Raw genomic sequence first — 18,238 nt, forward strand, 5'->3', positions numbered from 1 at the left:
TTCCTGTTCTTTAACTTATCTAAGAATAATAATAACAATAACTACTCGTTTATTCATTTTTTTTTTCAAATGCATTTTTTAAAACTATACTGAATATGAAGTATTTGGTTTAATTTATTCAACAAACTATTTTTTAAATAAATATTTTTTTCGTAAATGTGTAAATAACTCTAATTTATGTTCAAACATTTTTCTTTCAATGCATTGTAAAAAATATTTATAATTATTAAAATCCATTCATGACCATATTTCATGTTTTGGATTTATTAGAAATTAACTTTTATATAGTAATGTCACCATGTAACTGTTATTTGATAGCATTGAATAATATTCAGAAAAGAAAAATTACTCGTTTTTCAAGTATTTTTAATAAATAGATTGAATAATACTATATTAGTTGTATTTTAAAATATTTTTAGCGATGAATTGTATAAATACGTATTCATATGTATTTAGTAAATTCCCTTTTTATTTTATAATTTTTTTTAATATTACTTCACAATAAAATCTGTTATTAACCTTTCTATAATTCTTACATGATAAACTTGATTTAATTTTTCCTATGTGATTTTTAATTTATCTTTTTAACCAATAAATTGAAACAATTGTTTTTTAAATATATTAAGAATATATTGAAAACATAACAAAACCTCGAACTTTTAATTTTATTGAAAATAAGAGTGTTAAGAACTCTGATTAACAGTTACCGAAAAATATTATTAATTTATTTTACCATAATTTTCATAAGAAAATTTATTATTAAAATCAATATTCACGTACCTCCAGACTAGCTTAAATACAGTTTTTTTACTTTTAGAATATGTTTGAAAAAGATTATTTAAAAAAATAAAAATCAGCTGTTTCTAGATAAAACAAAAAGGACGTTATTTTTTAAAGTTTCAGCTGTTTTTGGATAAAAGAATATATATATATATATATATATATATATATATATATATATATATATATATTAGTTTTAATTATATGTTTAGAATAACAGCTTATTATATTTTTTAACATTTTTCTTTCCAATTTTATACGTACTTTTTTTCTTTTATAGAACTGTTTTTTACTATATCCAAATAAAATAATTATCTTAAACTTTCCTTTTAAATAAATTTGTTCGAACAAAAAAAATTAAATCATAATTAATCATGAATATATAATTTAATTTTTGACAGTTATTCTAAGCCTATTTGGGAATAATATAAATGCACGTGGAGTTCGAGTATTATGCGAGAAGAAAGACGACTGCTATTAATTAATCAATAATTAAGATTTTGGCTTTTCCAATGAATAAAGGTCATGCCTCTGCCAAATTGAGATGACAACTTGGAGGCCTCACTCACTCTCATTCTAATCATTTTACTTTATTCTTCTTTATATGTTTCTCTAAATATTTTAATTTTCTTAACATACTTGCCGTTTTAAATGATTATTTCAATTATTACCACATCCAACCACAGTAATCTACTTTAACAATAAAGTGATCTTTTATTGTGTTAAGAATTCAAAAAGAATATATGTTAATTATTTTTTACATTAATGAATAATCTCAATATAAATATTGTGATTACAATAAATATATATATAAAAGATTAAAAATAATATATCCTTAATACATCCAATGTTGTTCTAAAAGATAGAAGATCACTACTTTTAAAACAAAGTAAACAATAAATGAATGTGTCGAAATTGTTGTTTGCTAAGTGGGAAAGGGACAAAAAATGGCAGAATGTGGGAGAAAATACTAAAATAATAATGCTAATATTATGACAAAGATTGGTGAATGGTTTTTGAGAAGGAATTGGAAACATGGAAGCCTTCATGTTCATTCGATTCTAAGTTTGGTGACCATCCAATGGTTCGCAGCCGCAACATGACACCGCAGCTTAGCTAGTTTCTTCTTCTTAATTAACAAAAACATTTTTTTATTGGTGTTGATGTTAGGTTTGGAGAGGAGTATCACCGAAGAAAATAAATGAGATCTGAATTTAATTACATAAGATATTGACACCACTCTTAACCTAAAACTTGTAAGCAATATATGTATGGGTCTTTATTCTTATACACTGCTCTACTTTCTCATTTCTAACCAATATAAAACTTAAACTCACTTAAATTCCTAAAAGTTGAATCATTTCATTGATCCTCACTTGAAAGATCAAACAATTAAAATTTATTGCATAAAGATTTTAAAATAAATAATTTTATATTAAAACAAATGCATGGAGAAAATGATTTTATTCAGCTAATATGGAAACATCTTGTACTTATTAACAAGAAAAATGGTGGTAGTGAGCAATTTTATAAGCCTAAAGGGTTACATGTGTTTGGTGAACCTCTAACACACTCAATTGATTTAAACTTTTCCTTCTTAATGAAAATATCAGTTTGAATCTGAGATGAGTTCAGGTACGGCATGGTCGGTCACTAAGGAGTTTTTAAAGACTTTAGAATGGTCAAAAAACAATGCAAACATATCATGTATAGGACCCACGATGAAACCTACCAACACCATCAATAATAGTATAATTATAACGATAATAATATTCAAAATTAATCCACAGTCACTATCTGCAATACCAACTTTCTGATATTATATACTCACCAATGTTTCATGGGACATTGTTTAATGATTTCTCACAATTGTTTATATGTAAAGGACACGTGCAGCTCTGTGTTCTGTCTATAGTTTCAAAATATATACTATGAGTAAATTTTATTAATGTCAAAATATTAAATCGCACCTATTTTTTGTTGAAAAAATATCTATATTAATTGACCATGCATGTCTTTAAATTCTACGTGAAGAAGAGCCAATATAACGTAATCATTAAGAGATTAATTGGATAATTAACAGAATATTAATTAGCAGAAGAAAATTTGTAATACAAAGTTGTTTACCGGACATAAATATGAGGTTGGAAATTATTTGGTAGGGTTTTTTTAGGTCACCTTTGTATCGATATTTTTTTTTCTTTGAATTGGCGAGAAACGTCAAAAGTATTATAACATAAACGAGAAATGTCACCAAAAAAATCATGTTTTGAACGTAATGTAAGCACACAAATCATTCTAAAGTACATTTATTTTCGTTAAGTTCACCCTTCGTCCTTCACGAAAATTATGAGCACGTGACTATTTATGATCAATTAAAACTCTTCTAAGTGTGTTTGGTGAGGTGTAAAAGAGAAATTCTTAGATATTATTTTTTGTTAAAACTGATTTCGTAAACTATAAAATAAGTGATTTGTGTTTAAATATTCTTACCCCTTTAGAAAATTCGATATAAAATATTGTCATTTATAAATTAACATCAAACTAATTTTTGTCATTTCTAATGAAACTCAAATTTTGGTGACAAAATTATTTTTGTTTAACAATTTTCAAATAATATTGGTGTGTGATCGCTTAGAATTTGTTTTGTTCCTTCTTTTATATAAATGGCTTTCTCAAAATATATTTAGAGAGAGTTTAATTTTTTGTTCACTATATACGTACAAGAGTTTCTTTTCTTTTATTTTTCTAGACAGATATATAAAATTACTAGTAGACAAGCTTTACTTTTGATATATCTGTAACCACTATATTAAAGTTGATAGAGTTGAAATTAATATTAAATTTTACATTAAAAATATAATTAAATTACTATTGAAACTTTTGTGCCAATTAAATCGTATGTAAATTTTATTTTATACATTGATGTCCATATATATATATGGATCCTTTATAAACACATAAATTGTCTTATACATGTAAGATAGAAAAATATATATATATTTTTTGTGAATTAAAATTTTCTTATGCGCAAATTATATATATATATATATATATATATATATATATATAAATTACTATAATTTAGCCTATGCAAAAATAATCTTAAATAACCAAAAAAAAATCAATTTTTATTTATAAGTATTTATGGATAAACTCCTTAAAAAAGAATTCACAAACAATCAACTTAAAAGTTAAAATGTCATTCCTAGAACATCATTTCAGGGCTTTTTCTTCTGGATAAAGAGTTTTGCTAATAGTGATCTAGTTCTTAGTTTACTTCTATCAGCTATGATACTTTAGGATACTTTTTCGATACTTATCAATGAAGTATTTAATGTATGAAGTCTTAGTAGATTACAAGAAAATCTTTGAATAATTATTAATTTTAGTGATAAAAAATAATTAGTCATTATAATGACTAATTTTAGATACCAATTTATAAAATAGACATTATTGACAACTAAAATAGTTCCGACAATTATAATTGATCTCTAAATTAGTAACTAAAATAGTTTCTATTATAAATTTGTCACTAATATTAGTTACCAAGGTTTTAATTTGGATTTACATAATAACAATCATATATTTATCATGTTTTTAGGAATTATTGTACACTTCTCAATATTCATATATCACGTATCTGTTAAGATCGTATCCTATTATTTTTAAAATAAACGTATCGACGTATCGATTACGTGTCGTATCTGATACATGTATCATGTATGTACAACATATCCTATCAGTGATACGCACCACAATATTTACGGAAAAAAATGAAGGCATTTTACATGACTTAATTAATTAATTGAATTATTTTAACAATATTTATTTGAAAATTAAAAACGAGAGTCAACTAAATCTTTCTTTTTTGTGAGAAACCTCCAAAGTGCAGCAACAATGACAAACTTGTACGAGGAAATTTCTCAAATTGTCTCATTCTATCTTATTGTTGTGGTGCTCGTTTGGACTCAAGTTTTCATTCTCCTGATAGTGTTTTTTCATTTTTATATTCAAATATTGAGTGTTCATGTATGAGATATTATTCATAGATTCAGAGCTCTGAAGATGTTGGGGTTAAATACATCAAATGGTCATACCTTCAAATTGGTTACTGATTCTAAGGCATATATTTTTTATTTCGTAGTATTTTTCACCTAATTTTTTATACTTTATAGCTTTATTTGAGATACTCACATTATTTAGAAAATTTTATAAATTTCTATAATGTACTATTGAATTGTATATTAATTTTCCATGATTTCAATGGAAGAAAATATTGACGCAAAATAAAAAAAAACTATTAAATTGATAGTATATTAAGAGACAACATACATCAATTTAACGTTTCTCACTATGACGTTAAATCTTTAACAAACATCAAAAACCGAAAATAACATTCGTTAAAAAAAATTTATGTTAGATATTCCTAAATTACATCATAATGAAATCAATGTTATAAAATTTAGATAGTAATAAAAAATTGAAAATAAAAGAAAATATATTAAATAAAATATAGACTAACTTGCACATTTTATAGAAAATACAGCTAGCCTTAATATATATATATATATATATATATATATATATATATATATATATATAAAAAATTTAATTCCTAATAAATTTGTAAAAGTAATTAAATTTTAAAAAAAATTTCAAAAATTCTAGGATATTATTACATCTATAATATAATGTAACAAAACTTAAAATAAAATGTTTACCTTAACATTAAAATATTGTACATGTGTATATATTGAAAAGAGATTTAAAAATTCGGGGAGCCCAAGCCTCCAAGAACAAAGCACTTCCATCTCTGCTTCTGAACTTTTATTATAATTTTTTTCCTTTTTTGAGAAAATGTATTGTGTATTCGACCTTCAACATTTTGACAAAAAATTCATCAAAGTTTGAATAAATAGGAAACATATATTTAACAAATGATATACATTACCTTATCTAATAGCACTAGCGACCGAGTCTTTTTCGTTCTCTTTGTCTTCTTACGATGAAAATTAGTTACATATTATCTTTCTTATTGTCGGGTTTATTTTGTGAAGGACACTTATATTATATATCTTACGAACCAAACAAGGTTTGGTAATGTTTCATTTTCCTTACCCTTCTGAGGTTAAGAAAATCTTGTAAATATAATGTCATTGTGTACTACCGTATACAAACATACAAAATTTTCATCCATATCAATCATAGATGTTTCAACAAACTAATTAGTACAAATAATAATTACTACAACTACCACCTCCCCCTAAAAATAACTCATGAATATACAAACTCACACCAACATAACTAGGGTATGTTGACTATCGTGTAATGAAAATTAAGGAAATTAAATTTGATAAGTTAACCTCCTCATAGTACAAACCTTATCGTTTAAGGAACTTAAAGTTTATCGGTGTAGTTTCTGTGCAAGGACTCGTACGGCACATCGATAATTTTGCTTTTCTTTTATGGCATGTTTGGTTTGTAAAAGAAAACATATATATATATATATTTTCTCTCATTTAATTGTCTAAAAAGTTGTATATAACATAATTATCCTTAATAAAGTAGAAAAGTGTGTGTTTAATTGGTTATAAACCAACTCAGTACTTCTAGATCAACTGTTTCAAACAAAGGGCTACTTTTCCAAGGTGGTGGTTGTTGTGTTCCTTCTTAATGACATTTATTAAAATTTGTTTTTGATTTTAGGTACAGTAACAATATTTCCAACTTAGTACTATCAAAATTAAATTCCTTTATAAATGTTTTTAAAACTGCATCCAAAACAATCAATTAAATTTATTAGGTGTAGCATCTCCACATTGATTAGCTGGTCATAGTAAAAAAATGTCATGTAGAACTAGCCTTTTGCTGTTATGCAATAATGTTGCCTAAAGAAGATTTTCAATAATGTACATAAACCTAGATATCTAATCCAATACAGTGTTTATGAGCCGAAATTAGCTGGAATTCCATTAACACTATCATGTCAAACCATGTCAACAACAACAAAATCATCATAAATTGCTACAAAAATGTTAAGACATTGATAGTTGGAATATTTACTTTCAACCTCATGTTCATGGTGCAAGGTGAGGTAGAGAAAATTTATGAGATTAGACAGTGTTTTTCACTAATTTTAGTATCTACTTTTGATTCAGTGAATAGAACCTAGATGAAGGCTATTCTTGTATGTGATTCAGTATATGTGAATTTGAAATGGTGTCTAAAATTGAAGTGCAAACTAAACAAGTGGTGTAGCTTAACTAAAACTTAGTTGGTATTTCTTATGAAAGTCTGTGTCAGGAGTTGCAGTTATATGGTGAAGTATCAAATCAATCTCTAATCTCTTTTCAGCATTTTGTTTCCGTAATTGAAGACTCAAGCTGTATACAGTTACACATAGTTATATTTGAGGTCATATTTTAGCTGTGTTAGGCTTTAGCTTTAGCCAACCTAACATAACATTTGTACAGAAAAGATAAGTAGGACCAAATCAGCAGTATCATTTTCCATATTCGACCATTCATCAGAACCTGTTCTCTTCAAAATGTTTTCAAGTCTTTATATATTTCAACCTCAAGCATAGGGTTAAAGGCCTTGTTTAAATGCTGTTAAAGGTTTTCATTGCTGTAGAAGTCTGGTGGGGGCAGTAACATGCTCCAGAATTCTTAATTAATTAACAGGATTTTTTCATGATCTTTTTTAATTTATTAAATTGGGATAAAATAGTGTTTATTTATTTGAACTTAATTGATATGCTAATAAGTAAAACTTGATTAGAGGAAGTGTTAAGTGAAGTGAAGGGAGAAAACACATCAAGTATTTTTTTTAGGTTAAGTATGTTTTTACTTCATGAACTTTGAACTTTGATCTAAAATTGAAATTCGTTCCTATCCGAAATTTTTATACATTTTTGTCTCTAAACTTTAAAAGTGAATGAAAATAGTATTTTTAACTCAATTATGTTAATTTTATTTAAGGTGCCGAGCATATTTTTCAGTAGATATTGAACCGGATATGGGTCAAACAGTGTAAACAACTCTAATACTGATATGAAACGCATTCGATACGTCAAAAAAAATTAACGTAATTGGATTAAAAAGACTATAATCATTCATTTTTAAAGTTTAAAAACCAAAATGTATAAAAGTTTCGGAAAGGGACGAATTCTAAATTTGAGTCAAAGTTCATGGACGGAAAAAGATACTTAACTTTTTTTTTTTTTTTAATGGAGGGAGGTCATATATGGTTTGGTGTGATTGTCTCCCCTGTGAGATGAAGTTTTCTTATAATGAGACATGAAAATAGATTGGATTGAAAATGGCTCAACACTTAGCCTGCAATTATGTGGTGGACAACGTTAATCGAAATTTTGTAATAAAGTTTGGGGAAAATTTTACGTATTCATTCTCTAATTATATTTAGAATTTTATAAAATCGTACATACCAAATAGCACTTTTTTTTCGTTGAGACAATTTCGCTCCTCTATCAGTATCCTATTTGTATTGCAACTTAATCCAACCTACAACTCTTTTCGCAACTCAAGTTTCAATGAAAAACTCCAATTGCTAGAATTTAAGCATAAGAGGAGAGTCCATCCAAACAAACTAGTCTATTAATTACGAGAACATCAAAGCTTAAGTACCACATCAATAACTCATCATACTCGATGAGACTCTTGATAAAAACAAAATTTCTATATATTAATAACATTTAGTTAACATATAAAAAAAATTGTACACGTAAGATAAAGAGTTAATTTTCTTATCAACAAATAAAATTTGTCACTTTTCACTTTTCATTCAAAAAGTTAATTCCTCAGTTTAGTGGAGTCGTGTTGTTTAATGGTTGAAATGGAAATAGCATGTTCTTTGACGTTTGAAACCACAATTGTAACTAAGTTTCAAAAACATGTCAATTTCCTCTAATATGCAACCAAACAATCTTGGTCATCAAGTATTCGATTACGTAAAAAAATTAACATTAAATCGTAAAATCAAGGCCCAAGCATGCACTAAAATGTAATCACATTATGACCCATGCATGTGCTGAGATATAATCAAAATCAGGCCTAGTCACGTATTGAGATATCTAATCAAAACAAGGCCCAAACATATAGTGAGATTTATCCAAAATAAATAAGGGTACTTAAATTCAACCAGGGATACCAAACACCGAATAAGGTGACAAGCCTTCTTCAGCTGGCTTGATATCATATAAAAGAAAGAACTAAATGCTATCAATTCCAGTTTACTACTATCAATTCTAACATATAGATGCTGTGATTATGATCCCAAATAGTAAACAAAATTACAAACCAATTGTCTAATAATACTAAAAGCGAAGGTAGACTCACGTTTTCAAGCAGGATTGCTAAGAACCCTGTGTTAAATCTAAAAAATAGTGTGTCTCGCAGCAAGCTAAAGATCTTTCAATCTTGTAAGAATAATTACAAACAAAAGATCTAATTCTAAATACACTTAATGTAATGAGCACAATTGACAATTGATGACCCTTTACAAATAAGTGCAGACACCAGATAACCTCTATAGACCAGAACAATACAAGGTCAAACTTAAAGGGTGCTCGTTGAAACCTCCAGATAGATCATTGAATCATGTATAGAAAATAAAGGTCTATACAAGTTTGGAAAAAAGAGTTAATCCACTGTATAGCCCACCACTTCAAGTACATTTTTTTCTCTTTGTTTCTAAACAGTTAGCTGTGAAATTCAGACCAATAAGTACTACAAATGCATGCAAAAGTGAAGAAATAGCCAAAAATGATAATCTAGATAAAATCAGAAACAAATGAAAAAAAGAAATTAAGATCAATAAAAACAGATAAAGCCTTTTTTCTTTTATAATATTACCAGAAACAAAAAATGTATATGAACTTCATCCACTCTAGCCTTATAAAGCAATTCTACAAGGATCTTTTGCAGTAAGAATATACAAAGATGATACATGCCACAGCCAACAACTTCCCAGCATAATCAAAGCATCACCTTAAATAATAACCATTTCAAAATTTCCCCCTCTATAGCAGATAAAGCTAAACATTCAACTTTGGTACTAACATTAAACTACACAATTTTAGCAAATTCCAAAGCACTTATTGAGATTTGCACTTTCTCAAAAGTTCTTCATACACAAATTCCTTTCTTTCCTTGACAAGGGTTTGTCTCAGCTTTGACAGTGTGGAAGAGGACAACCTGATTCCTCTCTCAATCATATCCTCGGCATACTTAACCGCCTCCGGAACCCTATTCAAATCACGAAGCCCCACCACCAGAAAATTCGCAGTCCGCTCCAAATCATTCTGATAATTCTCAACCAAACACTTCCAAACCTTAATCGCCAAAAGAGGCTCCCCACCATCCACATATACCTTAACCGCAGTATCACAGTTATCCTGATCCGGCACGAACTCGTTCTTCACCATCTCAGTAAACACTGCAGACGCCTCCCTCAACTTCCTCCCCTTGATCAAGAACTTAAACAGCAAATTATAAGTCGCCACATCAGGAAAGGCCCTCGGAAAACCATTTCATCAAGCATCCTCCTCGCAGAATCAGTATCACCACAATAACAAAACAAAGCAATCATCAAATTGTACATCTCCGTGGTGGGTTGCAACACCCTCCCCACCTCCACCAACACCTCCCAGAAAAACTTTGCAGTCCTAGCATCATGAAACTTGACACACTCATCCAATGCAACCTTCAAGAACCTCACACCAGGGTAACACCTCCTATCCCTCATCGAATCAACAAACTTAATAGCCTCCAGCAATCCATCAGGCCCTCTAACAAGGGCACACAGGAATGAATCATAAGCAGGCACATTGGCAGGATCCCATCCAATCTCAATCACCATCTCAGCAAAAGTCTCCTTCGCACCAAACACACCCTTATCTCCTTCTCCCTCCCATCCCTCCATCAAAATCGCGTAAGAATCGGCATCCGGCCGGACAAATTTCTTAGCAATCTGCAAGTAATCACAAGCATCAACTGTCCTACCATCCCTACAAATTGCACTCAACAATGAGTTCAAAGCAATCACGTCCCTCACAACACCGTAATTCTCCATAACCTCAAACGCCATTATCGCTTCCCGGGTTCTGTTGGCGATGACGTAGCTCCCGAAGACAGAGGCGAACGTGGCCAGCGAGAGTAGCCCTTCTTTCTGCATTGACTTAATAGCGTCCCACATCGCGTCGAAGAAGCGATTCTTGCCCAAAAGGTCGACCACAAGGTTCCAGGAATAGGGAGTGTGTTTGTCGTGGAGTTGGCGGCCGCTCCACCGGAAGAATTTGACGGCCTGGCCTGGAAAGCCGTAGGAGAGTCTGAGGACTTCCTCGACGTCGTGAGGGGTGATGATGACTGCGGCGCATTCGAGGGCGTGCTCGATGGCGGCGGCGGAGGTAGTGGCAATGAGGTGACAGAGGGATTTGATGTTGGAAGGAAGATTGGGGATGTCTTGGAAGGAAGGGAAATTGGGGCGCTTGGAGAGTGGAGGAGACGGAGAAGAAGAAGAAAAAGGGTGGCTTCGCTTTCTGCTAGCTCGAGGGCTTTCTTCCATGGCGAAACCCTAACCAGGAACAATGAACATACACAAATTGCAATGTTCTTTCGTCTTTACTGTGTTTTCTGGATTTTGTTTATGGAAAATAATAATAGTTATTAATTTTTTGTTTTCAATATAATTTAAAATTATTTTCCTTTCTCTCTTTTTTTTGTAAGAGTTTAATTTTTTTTTTGGTTAAAATACCTTTTTGGTCCCAATTTTCGTCAAGTTTTTTGAAACAAGTCCTAATTTTGGTTTTGTGTTCAAATAGGTCCCAATTTTCGTCAATTTTGTTCAATTGGGTCTTTTTTTACTAACACCGTTTAAATCATTAACGGCCATGAACAGTGACTGCCACGTGTCACTTCCTGGTTTTTTTGAATTTTTTTTATTTTTATTTTTATTTTTTTTAATTTTTTTTTAAATTTTTTTTTAATTTTTTTTAAATGTACACGTGTCAACCCAGGAGTGTGCCACGTGTCACTTTGTGGTTTTTTTGAATTTTTTATTTTATTTTTTTGAATTTTTTTTGAATTATTTTTTGAATTATTTTTTAAATGTCCACGTGTCAATCTAGTAGTGTGCCACGTGTCAAAGTTAATATTCTATATTCAATTTGGTCCCTATATTTGTTATTTTTGTTCAATTAGGTCCTAATTTTTGTTAAGATTAACCAATTTGGTCCCTATAGAAGATGTGACCAAATTTAATTTTTATATCAAAGTTATAATGATGTGAATTTTAATTTATTAAATAAAGATATTTAATAAAAAATATGAATTTTAATATAAATATTAAATTTGGTTTTAATTTGGAGAGGGACCATATTGGTTAATGTTAACAAAAATTAAGACCTAATTGAACAAAAATAACAAATATAGGGACTAAATTGAATTTAGAATATTGATTTTGACACGTGGCACGCTACTGGGTTGACACGTGGACATTTAGAAAAAAATTTAAAAAAATTTAAATTTTTTTTTTAAAAATTCAAAAAAACCACGAAGTGACACGTGGCACACCCCTAGGTTGACACGTGTATATTTAAAAAAAAGTAACAAAATTTAAAAAAAATTCAAAAAAAAATTCAAAAAAACCAGGAAGTGACACGTGGCAGTCACTGTTCATGGCCGTTAATGATTTAAACGGTGTTAGAAAAAATGACCCAATTGAATAAAATTGACGAAAATTGTGACCTATTTGAACACAAAACCAAAATTAGGACTTGTTTCAAAAAATTTGACGAAAATTGGGACCAAAAAGGTATTTTAACCTTTTTTTTTTTTTTTACTTTGTATTTGTTTTTAAAGTTGAAATTTATTATGGATGCAAAATATGTTTCTAGGAATGAGTTCCGGTTAAACAAAGTTACAATATTACTTCTTTTTTGTGTTGAATTTTGGTTTTTCTTTTTCTATTTATCTAATGTTTTTACAGTTTAAGATTATGAGTGTTTTATCTATAAAATAGTTTTAAAGTCGAAATGGTTCTAAGAACGAGGTTCTGTTCAATGAAAATTACAATTTTTTTTAGTATTGTCATGGATAATGATAATTAAATTTTTATTTTGCATAGGCTTGATTATTTAGGTAATTCTAGTTTTAAAATTGAAGAATTTGATTAAAATTTTAATCAAGATTAATTGAAGAAAATAAAGAAATAATATAAAAAGGAAATGGAATTTTTTTTACATATATTATTACTAATTAAATTATTAAAAAAATTATTTTTTATTCAGTTTAATTATTTATCTTCTAAAAAGTTTAATTTAGTTTTATTTACGCATTAGTTGTTGTACCTCAAAATTTCATTTTACACACATTATTGTTTTAAATTCAGTTTTTATATTTCGTATTCTCTTAAACATTAACAAGTAATTTTTTTAAAATAAAAATATTAAAAAAAAGAAGAAGTAATCGTTATTATTAATTGGTACAGATTAATAATGATGATAATTTATGTTATTAATATTTTTTTACGTAATCAATTACATAAAGTTGGCTCTGTTCTCCAACCGACTATGTAATTGAGAAGATCATTGCTGTTAGGTTGTTTCGTCGTCAGAATCAAAAACCATGTTTTCACTAAAACTTGGCTTTTTTTGTAAAAAGGGTCACTTTGACCAAGAATTTGTAAAAAAGGGTCGTTTGATTTTTTTTTTGCAAAATAGGATCAAGTCGTCGTGGCGGAGGACGACATTAAAGGTGAAGTCGTCCTCCACCGTGCCGGTTTTTTTTTTTTTTTTTTTCAAAAAATGAAACCGTGCTCTCGGAAGCCGGTTTCTATATATTTTAAAAGTGAAGCCTGACGACTTCACTTTTTGGATTTTTTTTTTTTTTTACAAATTCAGCTTTATATATATATATATATATATATATATATATATATATATTTTAATTATATATTATTTAGTTTTTTTTAGATATTTGTTTAAGTAAAAATATGAAAAATAGTTTTAAAAAAATTCTAAAATACTTAATCGTTAAACCTTAATACAAAATTAAGAAGATAAAATGATACAAATTAAAAAAATATTAAAAAATCCTTCGATAATTATATTTGAATATTTAATTTGTTAATGTTTATTTTATTTGTGGTTTAGTTAGTCTACTAACTATCAAGTATCATTTAATAAAATACTAAATTTGTAAAATCAAACGAAGAAGTAGAGAACGTTTTGACCAAATCAGAAGAAACTGGCAAAAAAATCGCCATTGAGGATGTCACTTTATTTCTCTACTGTAAACAAATATTTAAAAAAAAACTAAATAATATATAATTATATATATATATATAAAGTTGAATGTGTAAAAAAAAAAAAAAAAAAACCAAAAAGTGAAGTCGTCAGGCCCAAGGACGACTTCACTTTCAAAATATATAGAAACCGGCTTCTCAGAGCACGGTTTCACTTTTTGAAAAAAAAAAAAAAAGAAACCGGCACAGTGGAGGACGACTTCACCTTTAATGTCGTCCTCCACCACGACGACTTGACCCTATTTTGCAAAAAAAAAATTCAACAGACCCATTTTTACAAATTCTTGATCAAAATGACCCCTTTTTACAAAAAAGCCCTAAAACTTCAATTCTCTTAGTCACTTCATCGAAACTCCTAACATTCATTCCCTGCCTTCATCGTTACCCCAACAGTCATCACTTCCTATTTCTGCTGCTGCTAAACCTCATCTCCTTCTTCATCATCTTCTTCTCTTCTGTGAAAGCCCACCATTTGTCTAGATTCTCAGGAACATCACGCCAAAGTTTGCACCTTTTTGTTTATAGAAGCTTTTTTTTTTTCACTGGGTCTTTTTTATTCTAGCTTTTCAAGTTTTTTAAGATCTGTGTAATATGAACTTTTCATGAGTTTGTATGCAGTTTTTTGATGGACCTATGTATGATACGTATGAGTACCTTTTAAACAGTCAAAACTCTGTCCAGTGTGAAGAAGTTGGTGTATTTGGCAGTTGAACTGTTTCATTGTGAGAGACTTGTCATTAGCGACTTGATTTTGAAATCTTAAAGAAAATCCTTTTAAAGCCAATGATGCTAAGAAAATGTTGTGAACTGAGTAAACCCTCTCAGTAGTATGGCATAAGCAGCTAATGGTATTTATCATTTTGGAGTGGTTAAAATACTGTTTAGAAAAGTTAACGAGAGCTTGAAACATTTATTATACACTTTGAGCACATTAGCTGGTTGTGTGGTTAAAAAAATCTTTACCATACATATGCATTGTTCTATCTGAGTTTACATGAACGAGTACCTCTTTAACTAGTTAGTGTATTTTTGTATATCCCTGTTTAGCCAACATTCGAATTATTTAAATTCTGGCTCCCAATTTACTTAGTTGTCACATGTGTGCTTCCTCGAAACCTTCTCACCTTAATTTCAATTTCTTTCTTTATTCTTCTTCAGATGTACTTTCTACATTTGTACATGGCACTGTTGACCTTTCTCCCATTTTAGAATTTGTGCATGACAACAACAAACTCGAGCCATCATTTTTTTTCACACAAAAGAATTTATTCCTTATGTCTCTCTGTCATATTTAGAACGGTATTTGCACATACATTAGTAGCATTTTATGCCCTTTGAGACAAGTAAATCATGAACCATAAATTGAAGGTTCAAGAAGTATAATAGTTAAAATTGTGTACAAGAGTAAAAAGATTAAACGATGATTTTGATAGCATAGTATAATTAGACTTTAAATTTAACTCGACTCATAAAATCAACTTGTAAGATGAGATTTATACTCACTTATATAATATGAAATGACGTTATCTCTAATCAACGTGAAATTTAGGACAATACCGATCAAAAGTACATAAATGGAACAATGCAAAATCTTCATGCCAATCAGTGTTGTTAGCCTATTGAATAACTATTTCTAGACAGCAGCACAGAATGTTAACAAAAAGTATAAAATAAAACACAACTCCACGTGATCATGGTGAGTGAAAGGAAACATGTAAGAAGCAACCTCAATAACCACCAGCTTCTTCTTCAAACAAGTGGGTCTGTGCGAAGGAACCGGCGACCCTTGTGCTACTTTGCAATGCTTTCATCTTCTCTCATTTCAATGCATTAACTTCTGCCAGCTAACAATCCCAATATGAAGATGAATTAATCTCACATTATGGAAACTCATAACTGCTTTAATATTATAGTATTAGATTATGATTTCTTGTTTCCCCATACTTAATGTTTCTGTCACACACACTATTCCCATCTCCATTAATGTATAAAATAACATCTGAGTTGAATGTTTGACATCTACAAATACGCCTCCCTCAGTGTTCCTAGTTGACCAGCCTCAAAAGACCAACCTTAATTGCTTCCTTTACCTCTCTAATGGCACTGGCCAAAGACCAAAAGATTCCACATGATTCAACCATGAGCGGCAAGGTTCCAAACTGTGTTTTCAGTGAGGCTGTGGAAACTACCTCGGTGACCGTTCATAGAGTCAATGAGTACCGCAAATCTGTCATAGAAGATGAAGATGCTTCACAAACTACCAATGGTCTCAGCAATGATTCAGGTATAACGCATTCTCCTCCTCTATCGGGCTGTGGCAAAGGGTATACTTATAAGGAGAAAAGTTACCAGCTTGATGAAGAAGAATCACTGATTAATTTCAAAGGCTACACCAATCTCTTGCAAGCTGGTGAATCTTTGCTTAGCTTTCAGCACAACAGGCTGGTCCCTAACAATTGTTACTTGAAAGATATTAGTCAGAAAGAGTACTGTGTTTGGGAGAATAATTTGCATCAAGGTCATAACCACTGGAATAAAGACATGCGTCTGGTGCAGGATTTCAATTGCTTTCAAACTGCTAGTGGCTATGGCTCCATGGTCGATAATGCAAAGGAGAAACAATATGGCGAAAGTTCTTCTGGGTGGCTCTACTCAGCACCAACTATTCCTAATGATAGGAACCTCCACAAGTTAGGAGCACGAGAGATGGTGTTGCAAAAGCGTCCTTCTATGGTATTTCTTTGTAATATCATGCCAAAACCATATTCATAATAGAGGGCTTAACATGCACCAGTTCTTAGGTTCAACTTTGCTGTCATTATTGTGCAAAAAAAAAACATGTTCATAAATGACTAGTCCTTAGAAAGTTTTATGAAGGTAGAATGATATACAACTGGTGAAGTTTGACTTTAAATTTGCAGGGAGAGAGCATGAAAGCTGCAAAGAAGCAATGCTCAACTGAGAGCAAAACGCCAAAACATAAGTCAAGCCCCTCCAAGGATCCTCAAAGTGTGGCTGCCAAGGTTTGCTTCTATCCTAAGTCAATTTATTATGTTATAGATATACGGACAAAGGTTTGATTGTAAACTAAGCAAAGCTAGAATTTGGAGACTTCAATGTTCATAGAATGTTTGTCTCGCAGAATCGAAGAGAGAGGATAAGTGAACGACTGAAGATACTACAAGAACTAGTGCCTAACGGCTCCAAGGTGCTTTTCTTTTCTTTCTCTTTCACTTCATTTGTAGCAATAAGGCCAGGCTTTTCGACACATCAGAATGATCTTGATGATGAAACTCGCAGGTTGATATGGTTACTATGCTGGAGAAAGCAATCAGCTATGTAAAGTTTCTTCAACTTCAAGTGAAAGTGAGTACTTCAAACACTAGTTTTCTTCTTTTGATGCATAGTTTTTTCTCTATACTATATAATGCTCTGAATTGAAAAAAAAAAAAAAAAAAAAAAAAAAAAAAAAAAACATGGTAACATCTTTGTTTTCTTATTGTTAATGGTGCAGGTGTTAGCAGCAGATGAATTTTGGCCTGCGCAAGGTGGAAAACCTCCTGATATTTCTCAAGTAAAGGAAGTCATCGATGCCATTAGTTCATCACAAAGAGAGAGAAGTTTAAACTCAAAGTAGATGACTAAGATCATGGGTCCAAGGAAATAATAATGTCACAAGAATCAAGCACAGAATTTCAGAACAATAAAATCCTTGCTCTGAGAGTTGTTAACTCGGCATTCTACAAATTCAGAATGCATGACTTTTCAATCCAATATCTTGCAGTGTGTGCTACTGCCTCTATCTTTCCCTAGAATTTAATTAACAAAATAATGGAAATATCTATATCTCTAAATGGTAGTTTTCTCTGTATTAGTTACAATGAACTGTTCTATAGCTAGATCTAAAGTATTTTCCTTCTTTATTAATATGTATACTATATTAGCTTACGTTCTGCATGCATATTTATTAGCATTCAAGAGGACATCGATCACGTGAATTTGTCTCAATGCCTATTGCTAGCAAGAACAATATCTAAACTGAACTTTGACTTTTCTCATAATTTGACAATATCAGAATGAGCTGTTAGCACGCTACCTAAGAAGCTGAGGGACCATGCAACATATACCGAAG

The 18,238-nt window shown here is 30.1% G+C and overlaps 2 protein-coding genes across 2 annotated transcripts; one reads left to right on the forward strand and one right to left on the reverse strand.

Annotated features, from left to right (window-relative positions):
• Positions 1-9,898: 9,898 nt before the first annotated feature.
• LOC114191149 (pentatricopeptide repeat-containing protein At1g77360, mitochondrial-like) lies at positions 9,899-11,367 on the reverse strand. Its single transcript, XM_028080332.1, has 2 exons — positions 10,330-11,367; positions 9,899-10,267 (listed from the first exon to the last, which is right to left on the reverse strand). Exons 1-2 carry the CDS (start codon positions 11,365-11,367, stop codon positions 9,899-9,901), a joined length of 1,407 nt encoding a protein of 468 aa, XP_027936133.1.
• Positions 11,368-16,121: 4,754 nt separating this feature from the next.
• On the forward strand, positions 16,122-18,089 carry LOC114194811 (putative transcription factor bHLH086). The gene is made up of 5 exons (XM_028085225.1): positions 16,122-16,839; positions 17,028-17,129; positions 17,249-17,314; positions 17,407-17,472; positions 17,621-18,089. Exons 1-5 carry the CDS (start codon positions 16,204-16,206, stop codon positions 17,741-17,743), a joined length of 993 nt encoding a protein of 330 aa, XP_027941026.1. The 5' UTR covers positions 16,122-16,203; the 3' UTR covers positions 17,744-18,089.
• Positions 18,090-18,238: the final 149 nt, after the last annotated feature.

The sequence above is a fragment of the Vigna unguiculata genome, chromosome 1 (assembly GCF_004118075.2).
Source record: "Vigna unguiculata cultivar IT97K-499-35 chromosome 1, ASM411807v1, whole genome shotgun sequence".
NCBI lineage: Eukaryota > Viridiplantae > Streptophyta > Magnoliopsida > Fabales > Fabaceae > Vigna > Vigna unguiculata.

What these genes read in the sequence shown, in the direction of transcription:
- LOC114191149 (XM_028080332.1), bottom strand. Translation starts at nt 11,367, where the DNA reads ATGGAAGAAAGCCCTCGAGCTAGCAGAAAGCGAAGCCACCCTTTTTCT. An exon ending in GGAGGATGCTTGATGAAATG is followed by an intron (nt 10,268 to 10,329) that starts GTTTTCCGAGGG and finishes TTCTTGATCAAG; the next exon opens with GGGAGGAAGTTGAGGGAGGC.
- LOC114194811 (XM_028085225.1), top strand. Translation starts at nt 16,204, where the DNA reads ATGGCACTGGCCAAAGACCAAAAGATTCCACATGATTCAACCATGAGC. An exon ending in TGCAAAAGCGTCCTTCTATG is followed by an intron (nt 16,840 to 17,027) that starts GTATTTCTTTGT and finishes TTAAATTTGCAG; the next exon opens with GGAGAGAGCATGAAAGCTGC. An exon ending in CTCAAAGTGTGGCTGCCAAG is followed by an intron (nt 17,130 to 17,248) that starts GTTTGCTTCTAT and finishes TTTGTCTCGCAG; the next exon opens with AATCGAAGAGAGAGGATAAG.